The following is a 23,463-nucleotide window of genomic DNA, read 5'->3' as shown; positions in this document are numbered from 1 at the left end:
GCAGATTTCAGAATGTTATCAGATCGATTAGAAATCGTTCAACGGGTTATTTTCAAGGGAAAAAATGTCCTTCCTTACCTCATCGTTTGCCAGAAAATCTCGCCTCTCCTTATAAAGGTACAGGGTAGAGCCTATGAGAACGGCGTAGAACTGCTTCCAAGATCGGTCGGATGCCTTCTGCAAAAAAAGAACAAGAAAATCGTCCATATTAGAGGTTTTCATAGCATTCCACACCCTGGGTTTACTTCCAGGGGTAAATAAATTTACTTCTAGGTCTTGAATTAGAGAAGATACGTTGAAAAAGATTCCAGTAAGACATATTCCGCCCCTGAGAAGTCTATCCCATAGACCACTAAATAATGGCTAGTTAACAATGGATATATCCATTTATCCATACTATCCCAATGCATCTTTAAGGGAAATACCCCTTGAATGTGAAAAATTTATTTGGTCTTCAACGGGATTACTTATCCATACTATCCCAATGCATCTTTAAGGGAAATACCCCTTGAATGTGAAAAATTTATTTGGTCTTCAACGGGATTACTTTTTTTTTATTACACCGGTCCTCGAAACCGAGTTTCTTGAGCGAAAGAATCTTACCTTGCCGTCCACTAGAGTGACTTTAACTTGCAGGTAGCCTTCCCTTGTTACGTCTTTACAGGAACTTCTGTGAAACACAAAAAATTGAATAAAAAAGATTAGAATACAATTCAATTTTTCAATAACATAAAATGTTTGATATGATCATCATGATTATTATTCTCTCATACATCAGTATTGAAAGGTAGAGAAGTAACTACATATGTAGGTACTTTTTAGCTCTTTATGTATTTCAAAGGATTCATTCCCTAACATAGATTTTCTATTATGAAAGTAATCCAATTAATTTATTTTCCTTTAAGTAGAAAAACGGACAGTTCATTGACTAAAAAAAAGAAGACTTTTTTGGACTTAAAAACAAAACGGACAAATTTATGAATATTATGAGGTATTGTTGGTGGCAATCTGGAAAAGTTCTGCAGATATACCGGATTGCCAGCAACAAGATAAGAATAACCATGATGATCGCCAACATTCGGAACGGATAGGCACTCAAAGAAGAAGATGAGATACTGCCATAGATTTTCGGATTTCGCGATTATGTTCGCAATTTATTTTCCTTTAAGTAGGAAAACGGACAGTTCATTGACTAAAAAAAAGAAGACTTTTTTAGACTTAAAAACCAAACGGACATAATTATGACTATTACGAGGTATTTTTGGTGGCAATCCGAAAAAGTTCTGCAGATGATATGTCACCGGATTGCCAGCAACAAGATAGGAATAACCATGATGATCGCCAACATTCGGAACGGATAGGCACTCAAAGAAGAAGATGAGATACTGTATTAGATATATCAAACTTTGAAGGGACTGATTCCTCTACAGAGGTAATAGACACTACATGTTTAGACTGTAAGAGTAGTAGGACTTGTCAGTCATGTAGGTATAGTATATTCTATTCTCTACATAACAATTACATAAGATAAACTCCGACTCCCATGGAGATACTGTATTAGATATATCAAACTTTGAAGGGACTGATTCCTCTACAGAGGTAATAGACACTACATGTTTAGACTGTAAGAGTAGTAGGACTTGTCAGTCATGTAGGTATAGTATATTCTATTCTCTACATAACAATTACATAAGATAAGCTCCGACCCCCACGTTGAGAGATACATCATGAGATCAGAGATTTTCTCGGATAAAAATTCTGAGAAAAATCTCACATCTCGCTCTCGGGAGAAAAAGAAAATCCAAATGCACACCCAAGAGATTTAACTGACGCTTCTGATAATAGAACATTGGTTTATTTTTACAATCTCGGGAGAAAAAGAAAATCCAAATGCACACCCAAGAGATTTAACTGACGCTTCTGATAATAGAACATTGGTTTATTTTTACAAACCAAGGTATAAATATCCACAGGGCGGTAGAAAATAGAATGTTTATTTACTTAATCCCACCGATCCCCGCTAGCACACGTCGAAAATAATTACACACATTTTACCCGATAACCCGTTATACATATTATGTACTCGATATACATATGTATGTACATTCAAAGTCAGTGGAGCAGGGGTGTGGTACTGATACTGACCATACGGAACGTTCTGGTCTGAGATACATAGGAGTGCTGAGTTCGATACCCGATGATAAAGGTATCTTAAAGTTTGAAATACAAGTATGATTGATAACTTTTTAAGCGGAGACACTGTGCCTAGCCTCACTACTAGACAAGCAACACTCCAAGCACAACACAATCTGCATTTAACACGATCTAATTCGAGAAATAATGTAGAGAAAATCATGCAAAATTCAACATCCAGCATTCGCGGAGACACTGTGCCTAGCCTCACTACTAGACAAGCAACACTCCAAGCACAACACAATCTGCATTTAACACGATCTAATTCGAGAAATGATGTAGAGAAAATCATGCAAAATTCAACATCCAGCATTCGTGATTATATCGTAGGTAGAAACATTGTTGCACCGAGATGGCGTGAGAAATCAAATTGATTGAGATAATCAACTGGTTTGATATACCTACACACAGTCAGTATTAACATACATATTTACAAGAGTAGTAAGTAGAGTAATATTAAAATGTTTTAATAAGAATTCAAAACTGGTGAAGAAGGAGATGTATTCAGACTACATAACAGTCTAACAAGGCATCAAAATGTATGTACATTCAATATACATATGTATGTACATTCAAAGTCAGTGGAGCAGGGGTGTGGTACTGATACTGACCATACGGAACGTTCTGGTCTGAGATACATAGGAGTGCTGAGTTCGATACCCGATGATAAAGGTATCTTAAAGTTTGAAATACAAGTATGATTGATAACTTTTTAAGTGACAATTACATAATCGTCTGAACTGAATTCGTTTTAAATGATCAGCTGGAAAAGTTGATGTTTCCTGCGTTTGAACTTTTAGCTTGCCAAGAAATTCAAAGATAGAACTTTACAGTCCTATGTTCTTTACCTCGAAAATGACTAACACATGCTTTCCTTTTATTCGGAATAAAATATTGAAGAAACTCCGTCCTACAGGTGATGAATCTCTGTGTGGGTGACTGACCCAGTATATTAAGAGTAAACGCACCAACATTTTGAAACTAATGTTAAATGTGTGTAATACACGCACACATAGTGTATCTATGTATGTGAGTGTATGATGTATGATACATAAATAAAACAAATGGACCTGCTTTGAAAATCGAATTCAATCAACTTTTCAGGTATTTAGGTATTAGTAACTTTGGGCCTGACCTACATGAAGTGAACTTGATAGAACCAGCATTGCATGCATTTCCTCTACATCTAGTCACATTACTCACGCCAGATAACCAAATAAATAGTTGCGAGCCAAATCAAGGGCCGACAAAGGTCGACCCTACCCTTCTTCATTCGGAGATTGATGAAATTGATTAAACCAAAGGAACTTAATATTACATATCAAAATAGTTATCATTACCCTTCTGAATAGGAGTAGCCTCGACATAGCACTGTCATCTCCTCAGATGTAATAACACTTAAAATAAAATCAATCTTTGGGACCACTATATCTCAGATCTTAAGATAAAAATTCAAAAACTTTTCACTTTCGATGATAAAGGTCACAGACACTGACAAAAGTGAGAACGGAAAAAAAACTCCACCTAATGTCCTAATCTCTGATAACAATATTCACAGTACGTTCCAAAAACGCGCCAACTGTAATAATCTTTTATGTCAAAGCGTTAAAAATAATAACGTTTGTTACTTTTGTTTACTTGCTACATTTCAAATTATTGATAATTCGAAGTTTTCATTTTTTCTCTCTCGCTAATTCGAACATCTCGGTAAATCGAAACTCTCGATAATTCGAAGTAATAGTCAGCTCCCTCCAATTTCGAATTATCGAGAGTCGACTGTATATTCCAAATTTCCAAGTATTCTAAGATACAAATCTCACCATGAGTTGCGCGACTACAGAGAAAAGTGTCCGAAGTAATCATAATTATTCCAAATTTCCAAGTATTCTAAGATACAAATCTCACCATGAGTTGCGCGACTACAGAGAAAAGTGTCCGAAGTAATCATAATACAAAAGGGCCGACAAAGGTCGACCCTACCCTTCTTCATTCGGAGATTGATGAAATTGATTAAACCAAAGGAACTTAATATTACATATCAAAATAGTTATCATTACCCTTCTGAATAGGAGTAGCCTCGACATAGCACTGTCATCTCCTCAGATGTAATAACACTTAAAATAAAATCAATCTTTGGGACCACTATATCTCAGATCTTAAGATAAAAATTCAAAAACTTTTCACTTTCGATGATAAAGGTCACAGACACTGACAAAAGTGAGAACGGATAATCATAATACATGTTGTGTTTCCAACAGGTTATTAGGTTAATTATATCGCAGATGCTCTGGATTTTCACGGGAAACCCCCTTCCCCCCTCTCGCTGTTCTGTCTGGAATATAAACAGAAGAAAGTTTTTCATCGTCCTATCTCTCTTCATTGAAAGAAACTTTTAGTATAGACTGTAATATGTCTAAAATTCGAACTCTAAATTGGATGGACAAAGAAAATCTACCAAAGATGACAAAGATTCTGTTCAGACGCTAACCGCATTGTAAATGTAGATAGATGTTCACAACAAATGGAGAACCCCAAAGGGTTAATCTACGAGTCCATTCGCGTAGTGTAATGGGCCGGGTAAAATAATTAACAGAATAGGCTATAAGGCTTGTCAGAGTACTTGCCAAAATCCAGCCTAATTTTTCAATTATTATTATTAGTGCACAACATGTTCGGTGTTGGAGTACAAACATGAGAATTTGCTATACAGAGTGTTCATAAAGTCTGGGGACCCCTGAATATTTTTTGAACGGCTAAAGATGAGAAGCTGAAATTAAGGGTAGTGTTTTATCTATTAAAATACAATTTTTCAAAGTGGTTTCAAAATTTAGGTCGGAGCCAGGGTCGGCCCCAGGGGGCGCAACTTTAAAATCTTAAATGAGAACCTCCTACTTGTGATACATCATATCAAAGGTCTTAAAGAACGTAGTACTTTGGTACAAGATTGAGCTCGATCAGACAACCAGGACCGGAGTTATGGACTACTCAATTTTTCATTTTTCCATGTTCTCCCGCCAATAGGGAAAGCACCAAAAATGGGAAATTCATATGGATTGGTGATTTGTGCTTCATATAGGTCCCACTAATGGTTCATATTGAAATTCAGACCCAAAAATGAAATTTAGACTTTCGGCCCTGATGGCCTCCGGGGGTGAAAATGGATGTTTCGAAATTTTATTTCTCCTGGCTCCGGACGAAATTTGGCGACTGCTTCAAAAAATGGTATTTGAAAAAAATAAAACTCTACCCTAAATTTCAGCTTCTCAGTACGTTCCAAAAACGCGCCAACTGTAATAATCTTTTATGTCAAAGCGTTAAAAATAATAACGTTTGTTACTTTTGTTTACTTGCTATGTTTCAAATTATTTTGTTTACTTTTTTTGTGGTTTAAAGGTGTAAATAAAAACGTAAAAACTTGCAACTGCTAACTTAATGGCATAAATTACTCAGTTGAACTTTTCTAGAAATTTATTCTTAAAAACAACTCACTAATTAAAGTTCATATTGTATTTAAAAATTTTCAATCTGTTCTACAGGAATAATAAAAACAGACTTTAAAATTTTAACAACACCACCGCGGCACACTAATCTCTCGTGGCGAAGTGTGAAAACTAAATCGAAACCGTCGTGAACTCACTCGAAATTTCCCAACACACTCGACTACGGGATAATAAAAATGCAGTTTTTCGACGAAAAAGAAATGGGAAAGAAAAAACGACTAATTAAAGTTCATATTGTATTTAAAAATTTTCAATCTGTTCTACAGGAATAAAAACAGACTTTAAAATTTTAACAACACCACCGCAGCACACTAATCTCTCGTGGCTAACTAAATCGAAACCGTCGTGAACTCACTCGAAATTTCCCAACAAACTCGACTACGGGATAATAAAAATGCAGTTTTTCGACGAAAAAGAAATGGAAAAGAAAAAACGTCACATTTTTAATTTCGCGAATTTCGAAACAGAGGAAGGGCGTGGAGGTCGAAAGATTTATAGATTTTTTTTAGTTTAGAACTGTCCGACTTACAGTTGAGAAGTTTAATGTAATAGAAAGTCGTGTGATGTTCACACCAGATTTTTAATTTCGCGAATTTCGAAACAGAGGAAGGGCGTGGAGGTCGAAAGATTTATAGATTTTTTTTTAGTCAATTATGTTTATCGTTTATAAATAAAAGATACTACTTGGAATACAAACGAAAGTACCTTCTTGGTTCTCGAGAAAACACATTTCTCTTCTTGTCATGTCAAAAGATACGCGATCTGTAATAGCCCGTTAAGTTCTCTGACCATTTGAACTAAAAGATCTTCCAGCATAATGTGTTAATCAATTAATCTTCCTTTTCCTTAAAAAATAAATAGATAATTCTCGTACCTATGTACCTAACTTCAGAGAAATTTTTATTTTCGACGTACATACAAACACACCTATTGTATTCTAGATGGATAGGAAGGGCTAATTCCTATGTACCTAACTTCAGAGAAATTTTTATTTTCGACGTACATACAAACACACCTATTGTATTCTAGATGGATAGGAAGGGCTAATTTGAACATTGTCCCTATGAAGAGATTTGCCAAGACTTCATCACCCGAGATTAAGTGACAGGTAAATACCAAATAACAGTGAGAATAGTGTGGAACTAATGACACTGATAGCAATCTATGGAAATACAATTTTACTTTTGTCTCAACTGCATTGGAACAGTGAGAATAGTGTGGAACTAATGACACTGATAGCAATCTATGGAAATACAATTTTACTTTTGTCTCAACTGCATTGGTTCAATTCTGAAATTTCCAATTGGTCTTCCTTCTTAAGCATCAGGGAACACGAATACATAATAATTATAATGTTGGAAAATTTTCCGTCTGTCAGACTGAAAGACCTTTTATAATCATAATCATAATAATAAAAATCCTTCTTAAGCATCAGGGAACACGAATACATAATAATTATAATGTTGGAAAATTTTCCGTCTGTCAGACTGAAAGACCTTTTATAATAATAATAATAATAAAATGGCAAATCAATTTTCAATTCGATTTTGACAACATGGAGGAAAAAATTTAGGAGAATTCAGTCGAAACCAGACACACATTTCCATCAACACAAAGATAGTAAGTACATCTACCTACGTAGTTATACAACTATGATATGCGAATAAAATAAATAATAATGTGTAGAAACATTGTATATTTATGATGAGAAAATAATTTTCCCTGAAATTAATTAGAATTGGGATTCATGGAATAGATGTGTTAATAAATAATCATGTACGATAAATCGGGGAAGAAAAACCGTGCCGTGACGTCCGTCGGGTAGTCTAAAGTTAGGTAGGAAGAAAGTAACAAGGTAGATTGATCTAGCAACCAGTGATAAGCGGTTATACTTCTGGATGGATCCTTGAAGAATTTTTAGTTCCATAATGCTAAACTTAAAGCATACCCTTGCATTCCAATAAGTTCTTTCAACTGCCATTACAAAACTGACATTACCCAAAGACAATTTAAATTCGACAGTAAAAGTAACGACCGATAGACAGAGTGATAACAAGGTAGATTGATCTAGCAACCAGTGATAAGCGGTTATACTTCTGGATGGATCCTTGAAGAATTTTTAGTTCCATAATGCTAATCTTAAAGCATACCCTTGCATCCCAATAAGTTCTTTCAACTGCATTCCAACAAAACTGACATTACCCAAAGGCAATTTTAATTCGACAGTAAAAGTAACGACCGATAGACAGAGTTGGAAAGCCAAGTAGAAAATGGGGTCAGACTCAAATGAGTCATTTTTAGTTTCTCTTTCATGTGCAAATGTGCATCTCATGAGTTGTTTAATGTGGGCCAAAATGCGACACCCGTAAAAAACAACTTGCGTAAATGTCAATAGGCAGGCTCGTAAATTAAATGAGCCGTGATGCGCTGCCTAGGCCTGCTCTGTAGCTCTGAGTAAGGAATATACCTAATTATGTTTTTAAATGGCAACATTTACACTAAATGAGCCGTGATGCGCTGCCTAGGCCTGCTCTGTAGCTCTGAGTAAGGAATATACCTAATTATGTTTTTAAATGGCAACATTTACACTCATTTTTCATAATTAAATGTTCGACTTGAAGTCATTAGAGAGTGAATCACACAGTTCACACCTAAAACTCAATATCCATATTGACACACTCAACTCACTGTGGGTTTTAATTTTTTCTTTGGATTCATCGGGGGGCGTGTTGAACATCATATTTTTCTTCTTTTTCTTTAAATGTATTATGTACAAGCAAAGACGTCAATTGTTCAATGATCATGAATCACACAGTTCACACCTAAAACTCAATATCCATATTGACACACTCAACTCACTGTGGGTTTTTTCTTTGGATTCATCGGGGGGCGTGTTGAACATCATATTTTTTCTTCTTTTTCTTTAAATGTATTATGTACAAGCAAAGACGTGTGAATCACACAGTTCACACCTAAAACTCAATATCCATATTGACACACTCAACTCACTGTGGGTTTTTTCTTTGGATTCATCGGGGGGCTTGTTGAACATCATATTTTTTCTTCTTTTTCTTTAAATGTATTATGTACAAGCAAAGACGTCAATAAAATTGTTCAATGATCGACTCAAAACCTTTCCGACTATTGACGAAAACAAAACAAGAAAAGTCACTCACAATTCTTCAAACAAAACCGACAAGTAAAATGATCAATAAACCAGCGTTGAAATTCCGCGGTGACATAATATGTTGTTGCTGGAGTTTATTTTAAAACTGAGAGACGAAATAAAACATCAATCTGAGATGCATTCTTTTCTATTTTGAGTTCTAGGACGAAAAACATATATCTGAAATAAAGCCATACATACGCAATACGCATTAGAAGTAGGTGTTGGTAAAACTTGGAATTTGCCAAGTTTGCAAGTGCTGTGTAAGGCCAGACTTTAAGGGTGTGTACGACCCTTACCATTTTCAATGACTCCAATAAGACGAGTAGAGATATTAAATTCATTTCTCTCGGGCTAAGGTCCTTCCCAAAATGGGGGATGGTGAAAAAGAGCCTAATGATCCTAGAGACTATGGTCAGTTAGTCAAACTACTGACGAACTTTTGAACAACTCTCATCAAACTCATGTATTTTACTCTGCAGATTAACACCCAATAGAAGTGTTATATAAACGGAACATTGAGCGCAAATTTTCTTGTCGCCTCTGGGAATTGAATACGGGAGGGACCTTTGCTTGGCAAGCAAGCGTGTTATTACTGGACCAAGCGTGCCCCTATAAATGTCTTTTCTCGTCTCACATTTGTAATGCTTATTACTGCGATGATTATTTTCCTATGAACTTGAAATTCACACCAAAATTTATATCACAAATATATTATTCTAGAATGCTGATGACTTCATTAGCATAATTTACTTTTATTTCTACTTACATTGTGTTATTTTTGGTTTTTCATAAAATGTGCATTTTTAGCACGTGAGGGCACTTTTATGATTCAGTTGTACGAGTAGCTCGTTGTTATTGTTATACTGGGATTGCTTATCGTTTAACTTGATAATAAGTAGGTACCCAAAACCCAAGTCCTTGGTTCTTTTTCCTTCAAATCATTAGTCAATGTTATCTGAAGGGAAAATGGTGGAGAATTCAGATGTTATTCACAGTCTGTGTGCCAAGTAACGAGGGAAAAGGTTCATGTTTGAAAGATTATAAGCAAGAAAAGACTAGAGGAGAGTGCATTTTTACTCATATACCATTGAATCAGATCGGGTTCACAAATGCACCATCAACACATTCTTAAGTCTGCATATTAAGAAATGATTTTTCTAGGCAGAGCCTTTTGTTTCCCATTTCTATAAATGTCTAAAATTACAACAAGGTATGCATCTACTGACACCAATGTAATTCTCTATTTTTAAATACCTACAACATTCTATTCTTTGACTCGAACGTTTAACACGACCATTCTTCATAAATAAGATGTGAAACAATTAATATGCTCCGAAAAGAAAATCAATCCATTAGCACGTCTTAAAAATAAACGTATCCAAAAACACACAATGGCTGCTACTTTCTGAGAAAATAAAAATACACAATACCTAGATTCTGAATACCGAAATTTGAATTGGCGAATTTTCTCAATAGTCATAAATATTAAAAATTAAATATGAAATAAAAAATGTCTTGTAATTTCTTCTTCTATATTTTGAACGAATATAAACATGCGTCCAAAAGACACGCGATTTCTAAAAATAATCTACGCTTTGATTCATATGGGAGAAGTTGCTACGGTTCATTTTTCATTCGTTTTTTATGCAATTCACACGGAATAAAGGTGGCTTTCTGTTATTGCTGGACTGCCTACATTTGTAAAAATAAAGTTCTTCCTAGTCAAAACCTAAAGCTACGATGAGGACCATTAATTACATAGAAATATACTACAAGAAAGCCATGAAAATCATTCATATGGGAGAAGTTGCTACGGTTCATTTTTCATTCGTTTTTTATGCAATTCACACGGAATAAAGGTGGCTTTCTGTTATTGCTGAACTGCCTACATTTGTAAAAATAAAGTTCTTACTAAAGCTACGATGAGGACCATTAATTACATAGAAATATAATACAAGAAAGCCATGAAAATGATCATCTTCATAAATTGTACATCATTTAAAATGCCGAACATTTTGACACCTCAGAAAGAGCTATAAACAAATATCTGGATAACAATAAATCAATGACCGTGCCAAACTTTGCTTTGAAATCAAATATCTATGCTATGTGCTTCGAAAATTATTGACAACCTAATTGACAAAATTCTTGAAAGATAAGCAAGTTCAAAAGCATTCCAACTTGCACCACAAGAAGATTCACATTAGATTCTCTTCAGTTACTTTAACATCTTTAAATTAAATATCTACTTCGTTGAACTACAAGTTATTGGGTTGAGAAAAAAAAAGTTATGTTGTCAAATGTTGACAGTTCTTATTTTTTAGGCAACTGCTCTGGCAGAAATGTTTGTTGGCTGCTGCTATGAAGACGGGGGGGGGGGGGGGGCTGATAGTGGATCTCCTCAAGAGCACACAACATACCTTGGTCTTCTTCGGATAGTAATTATTTAGGTCCGCACTTTTTCTGTCAATAAGAAACAAAACCACTAAAAAAGAAACGAAAAGAACTGCTATAATTTATTTACTTTCTTAATCTCTTTAGGGAAACACTTGACGATACGGGTAGCACATAGCACACACTGGCCGAGTGGATAACACACGACTAAAAATAAACTACCGCAGTCTCATCAGCGACACTGGACAGAGTCCAACTTTTATTTATAACAACGTACACACTACTAACACGACTAAAAATAAACTACCGCAGTCTCATCAGCGACACTGGACAGAGTCCAACTTTTATTTATAACAACGTACACACTACTAAAACTTGGGAGAAAAAAAGACGTTCAAAAATCGTCAAAATTACATATAGGTAGGCGCGCGGTCGTGATTGGAACCGGCAAAAAGGAGGATTATCGATTTACTCGTCAAAATTACATATAGGTAGGCGCGCGGTCGTGATTGGAACCGGCAAAAAGGAGGATTATCGATTTATTCGTCAAAATTACATATAGGTAGGCGCGCGGTCGTGATTGGAACCGGCAAAAAGGAGGATTATCGATTTATTGAGACGTGTTTTGAGGGAATACACATATGGAATAATGGGTAATAATTGGACAAGTAAATGAGAATTAATTTAAATATGTGTGGATCAACATCTGGCTTAGGGGATAACACACGTGAAACATTGCCTAATGTAAAACTTTGCCATTTCCCGGCCAAAAAGGAAATAAATAATCGATTTATTGAGACGTGTTTTGAGGAAATACACATATGGAATAATGGGTAATAATTGAACAAGTAAATGAGAATTAATTTAAATATGTGTGGATCAACATCTGGCTTAGGGGATAACATACGTGAAACATTGCCTAATGTAAAACTTTGCCATTTCCCGGCCAAAAAGGAAATAAATAAATTTAATATCTTTGGTCACTAGAGGACACGATACAAAACATACCCTGTAATCCTGTTAGTGTAAATTGAAGGGGAAATCATACACTTAAATCGAAGAACAGAAAAAAATTGAAAACTACGGGGAACCTGATTTTGCATAAAGTAATATTAAAATCATACAAATGAAGAATTATATTCTTGGCATTCTCTTTGCAACAAATTTGTGGAGGTGGGACGTGGCTCATATGCCCCCATTAGCAACTGAGCCCACTGTGTCGTTCTGCTGTGCGCCACTTGACAAAATTAATCTTTTGTCGATTTCTTGGAAATGCTTTATTTTTGGAGGAAAATTTTGTGGAACTATCTAGTCTACGGCGATATTTCATGAATCTCTCCATACCTGATTTTGCATAAAGTAATATTAAAATCATACAAATGAAGAATTATATTCTTGGCATTCTCTTTGCAACAAATTTGTGGAGGTGGATCTACATTATGTGAGTTGTACATACATATCTCACAGCATGCCCATCCGTTTAATAGCGTTGAGTTAAACACTTAACAAGAGAAGAAAAAATCAGGTATTTAAGGGTATGTTTTTCTAACACGTTGGGAGTGAGGAAAAACCGTAGAAATAAATTTGTTCTTTTGTCTACATACATTGCTTGGAAACGTGAATTTTTCAGTTATCCTTACACTTCAGGCCTTATGGAGCCCAAATACAAAGGTTGGAAAAATTTCTGCAAGCCTGTTACGTCTCTAGAAATTATTTCAAGAGGTTTTACTTCAATTCATTACGGAGTCACGGGAAACGTGAATTTTTCAGTTATCCTTACACTTCAGGCCTTATGGAGCCCAAATACAAAGGTTGGAAAAATTTCTGCAAGCCTGTTACTTACGTCTCTAGAAATTATTTCAAGAGGTTTTACTTCAATTCATTACGGAGTCACATTAATTTATGCATCTACTTAGAACAAAACAATCACCAACATAAATCAGCACAGTTGTTAGTTAAAGCAAACATTGAGTACAATAAGTTCCACAGTATCACTGGGAGCATAGCATGCGTTCCATGAATACTTTTATCCACAGAATGTGATCATTATAGGAATTCGATGTGTTACCTTTCCCTAACTTGGGAGAAACCCAAAAGTTCGGAAAGTTAAACTATCTGAATGACAAATAGCATCAGCTCTTCTAAGAAATCTGAACATTCAAAGTCAAAGTTGAATGACAGATAGGATTAATCGAATCTACGGAGACAAGTCTGTAAACACGTACGATTAGGACAACAACACTGGAGGGACAATTAACACAGAACAAGCGCGGAGGGATTAGGTAAATATGAAGCACACATGTCACCTTGTGTCATAGCATGGGATCAGTGAGTGTCTAGAGTAGTACGTCTATGCCAAATGCATTCAGCGTACATACATTATGTCTTCTCTGAGACATATACACGAGATATGTCGTGAAAAGCAAACAAATTATTGTCAGGGAATAACTGACCGGACCGAGTAGGTGGGGAATGTTGATAGCTGACGTATTATACTATAGTTACGGACCTCACTTCCACCATATTCCATCCAAACCAACATAAAGCCATAGGAAAAAGTTCCTTCATAGCCCAATATTTCGAAAATCGTTGTTTGGTGGGGAATGTTGAAAGCTGACGTATTATACTATAGTTACGGACCTCACTTCCACCATATTCCATCCAAACCAACATAAAGCCATAGTAAAAAGTTCCTTCATAGTCCAATATTTCGAAAATCGTTGTGCTGACGTATTATACTATAGTTACGGACCTCACTTCCACCATATTCCATCCAAACCAACATAAAGCCATAGGAAAAAGTTCCTTCATACCCCAATATTTCGAAAATCGTTGTTTAAAAAAAAGTTATTTGTTTAAGAACCAAAAGTGTTGAACTCCTCGAAAGCAAATGACACATACAGGATGGTTAAACACACAACATAAATAATACCGTTTCGTGTCTCCACCGAGAGCTCTCTCTTCAAACATGCGTTTGAGTCGTTGAATATCTCCAGGGAATAACGGAGGGCGCCACTTTCTAAGACTTCTGCAAAATACGACGGGGAGCTTACTAGGAGGGGAGAGGGGAACATGGCTAAACGTAAACATGAAGGTATCCGAGTTTTCTTCTCAGTTGACTCAATAGTTCTCAACTCCCAACCCCGAGTCATTACAAATTTTCATCAGTAAATGGTTTCTTCAAATTAAATTGATCTCGGGGGCAAGGAAAATCTAGACCTTTGACAAATGGTCTATAACTACTCCCTTTTTTTACGTGCCACAAAGCGCTCTCGGTTTACAAAACTCCAGCCTCCCCATACAAAATAGGCGTCCATTCCATTATATTGTCCAGTTATTATAATGGTTCTTAAGAGAAAGCATTGTAGAGGATGTAATTACCAAGTCTACTTTTACAGTTAAAATTTACTAATAGGAGATACCAGAGAGCAGTACATGATAACTAACAAATAGAGCTAAAGCCTAGGACGGACAAGAACTACAGCCTAAGATACAGAATCAGAAATGGCATCAATAGAAAAACATAGATTTCATGTGGTATCTTTCTTGCTGTCGCGTCGTATGACTGTTGAGTCTATTTTTATCTAAGTCAACATTTGATAACTACTTACTACTACTGTGAATTAGAAATGGCATCAATAGAAAAACATAGATTTCATGTGGTATCTTTCTTGCCGTCGCGTCGTATGACTATTGAGTCTATTTTTATCTAAGTCAACATTTGATAACTACTTACTACTACTGTGTAGTATCTTTACTCAGGGACTTACTTTTGCCTCCAAGTAAATAAACTTTTGGTCATTTATTATTACTATTTATTTACAGTAGGTATTTACTTATTAATATTTACTTTTAATAAGCAAGGGACTTACTTTCGTCTTGAGGAGGGAGAGGGTTCATTGTCGCTCAGTTCTAGATCACTATGATTTCCCCAGTTGGCTTTCAGATAGGAGATCCTTCTGGCTGCCTTCTCCTCGTCTGTAGGGAAAGAATATAATAAACAAATTACATGCTTTCGAGTTCATTGAAAAACGAACCTGGAGGTGCTGGGTTCGAATCCCGGCCAGGACGGAAATTTCCTGGATAGGCAAAGGCATGCCGATAACCCGTTATACATATTATGTACTCGATATACATATGTATGTACATTCAATATACATATGTATGTACATTCAAAGTCAGTGGAACACATTTTACCCGATAACCCGTTATACATATTATGTACTCGATATACATATGTATGTACATTCAAAGTCAGTGGAGCAGGGGTGTGGTACTGATACTGACCATACGGAACGTTCTGGTCTGAGATACATAGGAGTGCTGAGTTCGATACCCGATGATAAAGGTATCTTAAAGTTTGAAATACAAGTATGATTGATAACTTTTTAAGTGACAATTACATAATCGTCTGAACTGAATTCGTTTTAAATGATCAGCTGGAAAAGTTGATGTTTCCTGCGTTTGAATAGTATTGAATCCAATGGTTTACAAAAACTGCTTTGCTGTGCTGCGTGACTGTGCTGCGTAGCTGTGTCTCAATGTGCGCCGGGCCTGATTGATAACTTTTTAAGTGACAATTACATAATTGTCTGAACTGAATTCGTTTTAAATGATCAATGAGATACATAGGAGTGCTGAGTTCGATACCCGATGATAAAGGTATCTTAAAGTTTGAAATACAAGTATGATTGATAACTTTTTAAGTGACAATTACATAATCGTCTGAACTGAATTCGTTTTAAATGATCAGCTGGAAAAGTTGATGTTTCCTGCGTTTGAACTTTTAGCTTGCCAAGAAATTCAAGGATAGAACTTTACAGTCCTATGTTCTTTACCTCGAAAATGACTAACACATGCTTTCCTTTTCTTCGGAATAAAATATTGAAGAAACTCCGTCCTACAGGTGATGAATCTCTGTGTGGGTGACTGACCCAGTATATTAAGAGTAAACGCGCCAACATTTTGAAACTAATGTTAAATGTGTGTAATACACGCACACATAGTGTATCTATGTATGTGAGTGTATGATGATACATAAATAAAACAAATGGACCTGCTTTGAAAATCGAATTCAATCAACTTTTCAGGTATTTAGGTATTAGTAACTTTGGGCCTGACCTACATGAAGTGAACTTGATAGAACCAGCATTGCATGCATTTCCTCTACATCTAGTCACATTACTCACGCCAGATAACCAAATAAATAGTTGCGAGCCAAATCAAGGGCCGACAGAGTAAACGCGCCAACATTTTGAAACTAATGTTAAATGTGTGTAATACACGCACACATAGTGTATCTATGTATGTGAGTGTATGATGTATGATACATAAATAAAACAAATGGACCTGCTTTGAAAATCGAATTCAATCAACTTTTCAGGTATTTAGGTATTAGTAACTTTGGGCCTGACCTACATGAAGTGAAATTGATAGAACCAGCATTGCATGCATTTTCTCTACATCTAGTCACATTACTCACGCCAGATAACCAAATAAATAGTTGCGAGCCAAACCAAGGGCCGATATTTTTTGAACGGCTAAAGATGAGAAGCTGAAATTAAGGGTAGTGTTTTATCTATTAAAATACAATTTTTCAAAGTGGTTTCAAAATTATTTCTAATCTCATATTTGAGTGATCAGTGACACGTTTGAAATTTCGCCATGTGCATTTATCTCCATGGCTAGTCAATACTAGGTTTTTCTTGAGAGGCTGAGTCCTTATCCTTAAACAACAAGACATGAAAGTAGAACAGTTTGCATACGAAATAAAAAGGTCGAACTCCGCTGGGCATTGAACCCGGCTCAGCAAGACCAGTGTTTCCATTGGGTCATGGAAACTGTGACCCCCTTTAGTGTTCAGCTACATATATTAGAATTTTTTTTTTTATTTCGCTGCGGCGCTCAAAATTCGATCGTATAAAATTCGATCGTATGTACTGCATTTGTGAAAACTTTGGGTGTGTGTGTGGGGGGGGGGGGTGCTCCCTCTATGTACACATATATGTGGCCCGCGAAAATCCTCCCAGTGTAGCATGTGGCCCGCATACACATGGAAGTTGGAAACCCCTGATATAGGTAAATCTACGATTTAAATAACACGGTAAGTAAATGTGTATAAAATAGATAAAGAATAGTATGCTATATACAAGACTAATGAACTCCAACATTAGTATTTCAATATTGAAAAGACTGCTTCTTCTTCTCCTCTTTCTTCCTCAGGTTCCCTAGTGGTTTGTGCTCATCTCTTTGCAAGGAGTTCTGAAACCTTTTCTACGAAGAAAATACCGTCACTCTTGGACTAGAATAGTATCTAAGGATCCAAGGAACTGGCAAAACGTAAGTTCTTTAGCTCTAGTCCCAATTAACGGCCACATCAGTCTTTTGAGGAGTCTCTTTGCAAGGAGTTCTGAAACCTTTTCTACGAAGAAAATACCGTCACTCTTGGACTAGAATAGTATCTAAGGATCCAAGGAACTGACAAAACGTAAGTTCTTTAGCTCTAGTCCCAATTAACGGCCACAGCAGTCTTTTGAAGAGGTATATTCGGAAAAGTGTCATATACACTATAATATCTTCTGACTCAATATAGAGCGGGCGAGTTCAACAAGGTGCTCATCTCTTTGCAAGGAGTTCTGAAACCTTTTCTACGAAGAAAATACCGTCACTCTTGGACTAGAATAGTATCTAAGGATCCAAAACGTATGTTCTTTAGCTCTAGTCCCAATTAACGGCCGCAGCAGTCTTTTGAGGAGGTGTCATATACACTATAATATCTTCTGACTCAATATAGAGCGGGCGAGTTCAACAAAGCATTTGTCATGTTGCTCCAACACATTTAACGTGGCTCATATGCCCCCATTAGCAACTGAGCCCACTGTGTCGTTCTGCTGTGCGCCACTTGACAAAATTAATCTTTTGTCGATTTCGTGGAAATGCTTTATTTTTGGAGGAAAATTTTGTGGAACTATCTAGTCTACGGCGATATTTCATGAATCTCTCCACTTTTTAGAAACTGGTCATGTGAAGGAGGAGCAAATAGGGAAAGTTGAAACTTCACCGTCTTTTACAACTGAAAGGTTTGCAGCACAAAATTACTTTCGTTAAAAATGTTAAAATGCATTTTTAAGTCTTGTCAATCTCTCCACTTTTTAGAAACTGGTCATGTGAAGGAGGAGCAAATAGGGAAAGTTGAAACTTCACCGTCTTTTACACCTGAAAGGTTTGCAGCACAAAATTACTTTCGTTAAAAATGTTAAAATGCATTTTTAAGTCTTGTCCTCTAGATTCAACTTTTTAACTGAACAAAGTCCAAGTTTCAACTTCGTTGATCTGAATGAGCACTAGATTACTTTACTCCTTGTGCAAAGTTTTTGTAAGCTTCTATCAGTTTAAATTTCTTGGCGTTATATTTTCGCCGTAAATCGGGGGAACAGGGGAGGGAGGAAGAAAAGAAGGAGTTGATAAAAAACAATTTATTTCTCAACATCTCAACTGTGTGAATTGAAGTCAGTTTGAAAGAAAAATGTGAGATTTGCCAAATAGTTCAATATACTCAACGACAAGAAGCAGCTAAAACGAAACAGAGGGAGGGAGAGAGAATGTGTTATTTGAAGAGTTCAGTCATTATTTTGCACCGCGATTATGTTTGGAAAATGATTGAGTAGAATTTAGAGGTGGAATGGTTTTTTAAGAGCTTGTTCACTGGAATAATGACTATGCTTCTCATGATAAAGTGAGTAGAATTTAGAGGTGGAATGGTTTTTTAAGAGCTTGTTCACTGGAATAATGACTATGCTTCTCATGATAAAGATGAAGATATTTCATAATATTCAATAAACCTAATTTCATTACTTTAGTTAGCATTTAATTGCCTACTTATAGTTACAATATTTCACGGAATTTATATCTTGATCAAATATACAAGCTTTAATAAAGAAAAGAGCATCTATTTTATTTATTAAAATCTCATGTCCTTCACTTAAGACATAAACAATTGTTTAGTAATTTGCCACATTCTTCTATGAGTATTTATCGGATATTAAACTTGTGTTCCGTCAAAAATGACCTTTGTTTTCAATTTCCCTACAGTCTTGTTGTTACCTCTAGAAACATCAAAGATTCCTCTGTGACCTAGCAGCGGTTCCCAATGACTTAATGAATGTGACGATGTAATTTCATTACTTTAGTTAGCATTTAATTGCCTACTTATAATATAGTTACAATATTTCACAGAATTTATATCTTGATCAAATATACAAGCTTTAATAAAGAAAAGAGCATCAATTTTATTTATTAAAATCTTATGTCCTTCACTTAAGACATAAACAATTGTTTAGTAATTTGCCACATTCTTCCTATGAGTATTTATCGGATATTAAACTTGTGTTCCGTCAAAAATGGCCTTTGTTTTCAATTTCCCTACAGTCTTGTTGTTACCTCTTGAAACATCAAAGATTCCTCTGTGACCTAGCAGCGGTTCCCAATGACTTAATGAATGTGACGATTTATTTACAATCTCCCTTGGATCGTAAATCATTATTTTAGAGATCACATTATCAACTAGCCCCGCGTGTGCATGCAACTCATTCATTTTTATTTTAATGACATGACAGAATAGTATTTTCACAATGAAAATTTTCAAGTACTTCGGAAATTTGCATTGTTGCAATGTTCATAGTCAAGTATCTAAACATTAAAACAACATTAAAAACGTTCCGATGAAATGTACAATGGTCAGTTTCCGTTGTACTTTTCTATCAGAGTCAAGTATCTAAACATTAAAACAACATTAAAAACGTTCCGATGAAATGTACAATGGTCAGTTTCCGTTGTACTTTTCTATTTTTTCAACTGTTATTGCACTGTTAAAAACCAGAATGGTGACCAAATCAAAAGCTAAGTTAAACTTACCCTCATCGGTAGGAACATAATTGGCAGGAGGTTCACAATGGAGGTTGCTATTGCCCACAGGAATTATTCGATTTCCCGAGCTTGGGAAACTATGGTTGAAACCTGGAAATTAAACGAAAAGAAACCCCCAGTTAGAACTACGACACGAAGCCCACAGGAATTATTCGATTTCCCGAGCTTGGGAAACTATGGTTGAAACCTGGAAATTAAACGAAAAGAAACCCTCAGTTAGAACTACGACACGAATCACAATAAAAAGTACAAGCTACAAGTCCTTTTGGAGAAATTAAAATAACGATAACATAAAATAATCAGATGGAAAGCTACCATATTTCTATCACAAATCAAATGCTTTGCTTGAATACCACACAAGCAAGGAAATTATTAAGATAGTCTTTTGGCCAGTCAAGACACGAATCACAATAAAAAGTACAAGCTACAAGTCCTTTTGGAGAAATTAAAATTACGATAACATAAAATAATCAGATGGAAAGCTACCATATTTCTATCACAAATCAAATGCTTTGCTTGAATGCCACACAAGCAAGGAAAGTATTCAGTTAGTCTTTTGGCCAGTTTGTAAACTGAAATTGATAGAGATCTGCAGAAAACTAGCCTTTCCGAGAAGGAACCTCATCTGTTTAGAATAAAGTTTGCTCTGGACAGGAATCGAACCCGCGACCTATTTATTACAAGGTAGACGTGCGACCCTCCAAGCTAAATATAGGCTGGATCATATCTGAAGGTGTATGACTCTGTTTAGAATAAAGTTTGCTCTGGACAGGAATCGAACCCGCGACCTATTTATTACAAGGTAGACGTGCGACCCTCCAAGCTAAATAGAAATATAGGCTGGATCATATCTGAAGGTATATGAATTTACTTAATTTAATTCACCAAATGAGTCTGTTTTTCTCCAGACCAAAGGGGCTGTCTCTCCTCCACTTGAACAAAAACCTCATCTGTTTAGAATAAAGTTTGCTCTGGACAGGAATCGAACCCGCGACCTATTTATTACAAGGTAGACGTGCGACCCTCCAAGTTAAATAGAAATATAGGCTGGATCATATCTGAAGGTGTATGAATTTACTTAATTTAATTCACCAAATGAGCCTGTTTTTCTCCAGATCAAAGGGGCTGTCTCTCCTCCACTTGAAATCTTCTCAGTTGACTCAATAGTTCTCAACTCCCAACCCCGAGTCATTACAAATTTTCATCAGTAAATGGTTTCTTCAAATTAAATTGATCTCGGGGGCAAGGAAAACCTAGACCCTTGACAAATGGTCTATAACTACTCCCTTTTTTTACGTGCCACAAAGCGCTCTCGGTTTACAAAACTCCAGCCTCCCCATACAAAATAGGCGCCCATTCCATTATATTGTCCAGTTATTATAATGGTTCTAAGAGAAAGCATTGTAGAGGATGTAATTACCAAGTCTACTTTTACAGTTAAAATTTACTAATAGGAGATACCAGAGAGCAGTACATGATAAGCTTGAACAAGACTTACTAGAACTAGGTGAAGTCAGACTAGGTACAGATGTTTGACTACTGCAAGAGGACGATATAGAATTACTCTGCGCACTCAGGGCCTCGAACTCTTTCCTCCGGACTGCCACATTGGGTACGTTCTGTTTGGAGCTGAGCCGACACAGTTCACTTCGGTAGAGATCGGTTTTATTCGGTTCTACTTCGCCCGATTCGAATTGCCGCGTCCGAGTCGACACGATGGTAAAGTTGACAGGGTGTTGCTGTTGGGATTGTGTCTGCTGTTGCTGTTGTTGGGATTGTTGTTGCTGTTGGGAGGAAGCGTTGTTGGTGTTGGGAGGGGATTGCGAGGAGCTAGTTGACTGTTGGGGAGGGGAAGAGGCTTGTGGTTGAGATGATGAGGGGACCTGGAACAAAAAAAAACATAATTATTTATAATTATTGCTGAAACGTTTTTTTTTCTTCTTCTTCTTTCTTTCTTTCTTTTGGTAACGCCCGGGGCGGATTTTTTCCTCAACGTATAATGCTCATTCTCTCGTTCTCAGAACGGCGGGCTTTCTCCTATCCTCTCTTGCTTCCCTCTTCGATTTCGGGACGATAAGCCCTTGGCACTTACAGTCCCCTCTATCAAACCTATTTATTTATTTTTATTAATATTACTAATTTATTTTAGGGCATATTACCATGACTTTGAAAGTGTTGAATATGCCCAGACCAATAGTACCAGCTCGTAGCAACTGTAACTTTATACACGAGGATTCAATTCCACTCAGACACATAGTAACACTCGTATTATTTATTCCAATAGTAAGGATTCTGCCGCATGGATTATGCTCAGATTGATTAATTTTATTAATATTACTAATTTATTTTAGGGCATATTACCATGACTTTGAAAGTGTTGAATATGCCCAGACCAATAGTACCAGCTCGTAACAACTGTAACTTTATACACGAGGATTCAATTCCACTCAGACACATAGTAACACTCGTATTATTTATTCCAATAGTTAGGATTCTGCCGCATGGATTATGCTCAGATTGATTACAGAAGTGTTGAATATGCCCAGACCAATAGTACCAGCTCGTAGCAACTGTAACTTTATACACGAGGATTCAATTCCACTCAGACACATAGTTAATACTCGTATTATTTATTCCAATAGTTGGGATTCTGCCGCATGGATTATGCTCAGATTGATTACATGTAAGCACAATTTACAAATTGAGAGAAAACACGAAAGAGAACTAGAAATTGCGAATTACACCATTGGGGCACATTAAATTCAATTAAAAATGATACATAAATTATGTATATTTAAGAACAGCTAAATGCAACTTGTTCAGAAGAGAAATGTCACAAAATAGCACCACTTGAAAACGAGCAAAAAAGGGAAAATATTGATCACTACTATGATCGCATGGTTCACACATTTATCAAAAAATTTTCCCCGAAAAACTCGAATTCGCCTTTGTTAAAGAATTTCTAGGAGTCAAAATAAGCCGAATATGACACGACACGATTCAAACTAGAACTAACACTGACATTTCAAGTGAAACACTCAACATGTACTTTGATTTGCACTGGGAACCAGTTTTACATGGGAATATGGTGGACATTTGTAGAAACAATACCGGACTCAATGGTGCCACAAATTAGAATTTCGAACCACAATAGGTAAACAATATGATTTCCCCAGTTGGCTTTCAGATAGGAGATCCTTCTGGCTGCCTTCTCCTCGTCTGTAGGGAAAGAATATAATAAACAAATTACATACTTTCGAGTTCATTGAAAAACGAACCTGG

At 36.1% G+C, this 23,463-nt stretch overlaps 1 protein-coding gene across 1 annotated transcript in view; it reads right to left on the bottom strand.

Moving 5' to 3' along the window:
- Positions 1–23,463, bottom strand: part of LOC103508914 (rho GTPase-activating protein 21) — a gene marked incomplete at its 5' end in the record, with an annotated part of 73,251 nt that overhangs the window by 31,886 nt on the left and 17,902 nt on the right. The window contains 6 exons of the mRNA XM_026823386.1: positions 79–177; positions 604–670; positions 14,189–14,284; positions 15,129–15,234; positions 20,170–20,271; positions 21,680–22,064. Of these exons, the coding sequence (XP_026679187.1) occupies positions 79–177; positions 604–670; positions 14,189–14,284; positions 15,129–15,234; positions 20,170–20,271; positions 21,680–22,064 (855 nt within the window). The remainder of the gene's footprint in view (positions 1–78; positions 178–603; positions 671–14,188; positions 14,285–15,128; positions 15,235–20,169; positions 20,272–21,679; positions 22,065–23,463) is intronic.

The sequence above is a fragment of the Diaphorina citri genome, unplaced genomic scaffold, assembly GCF_000475195.1.
Source record: "Diaphorina citri unplaced genomic scaffold, Diaci psyllid genome assembly version 1.1 scaffold446, whole genome shotgun sequence".
Lineage (NCBI taxonomy): Eukaryota > Metazoa > Arthropoda > Insecta > Hemiptera > Psyllidae > Diaphorina > Diaphorina citri.
Note: the sequence above shows the minus strand (reverse complement) of the source record. Positions and strands in the feature narration are given on the sequence as shown.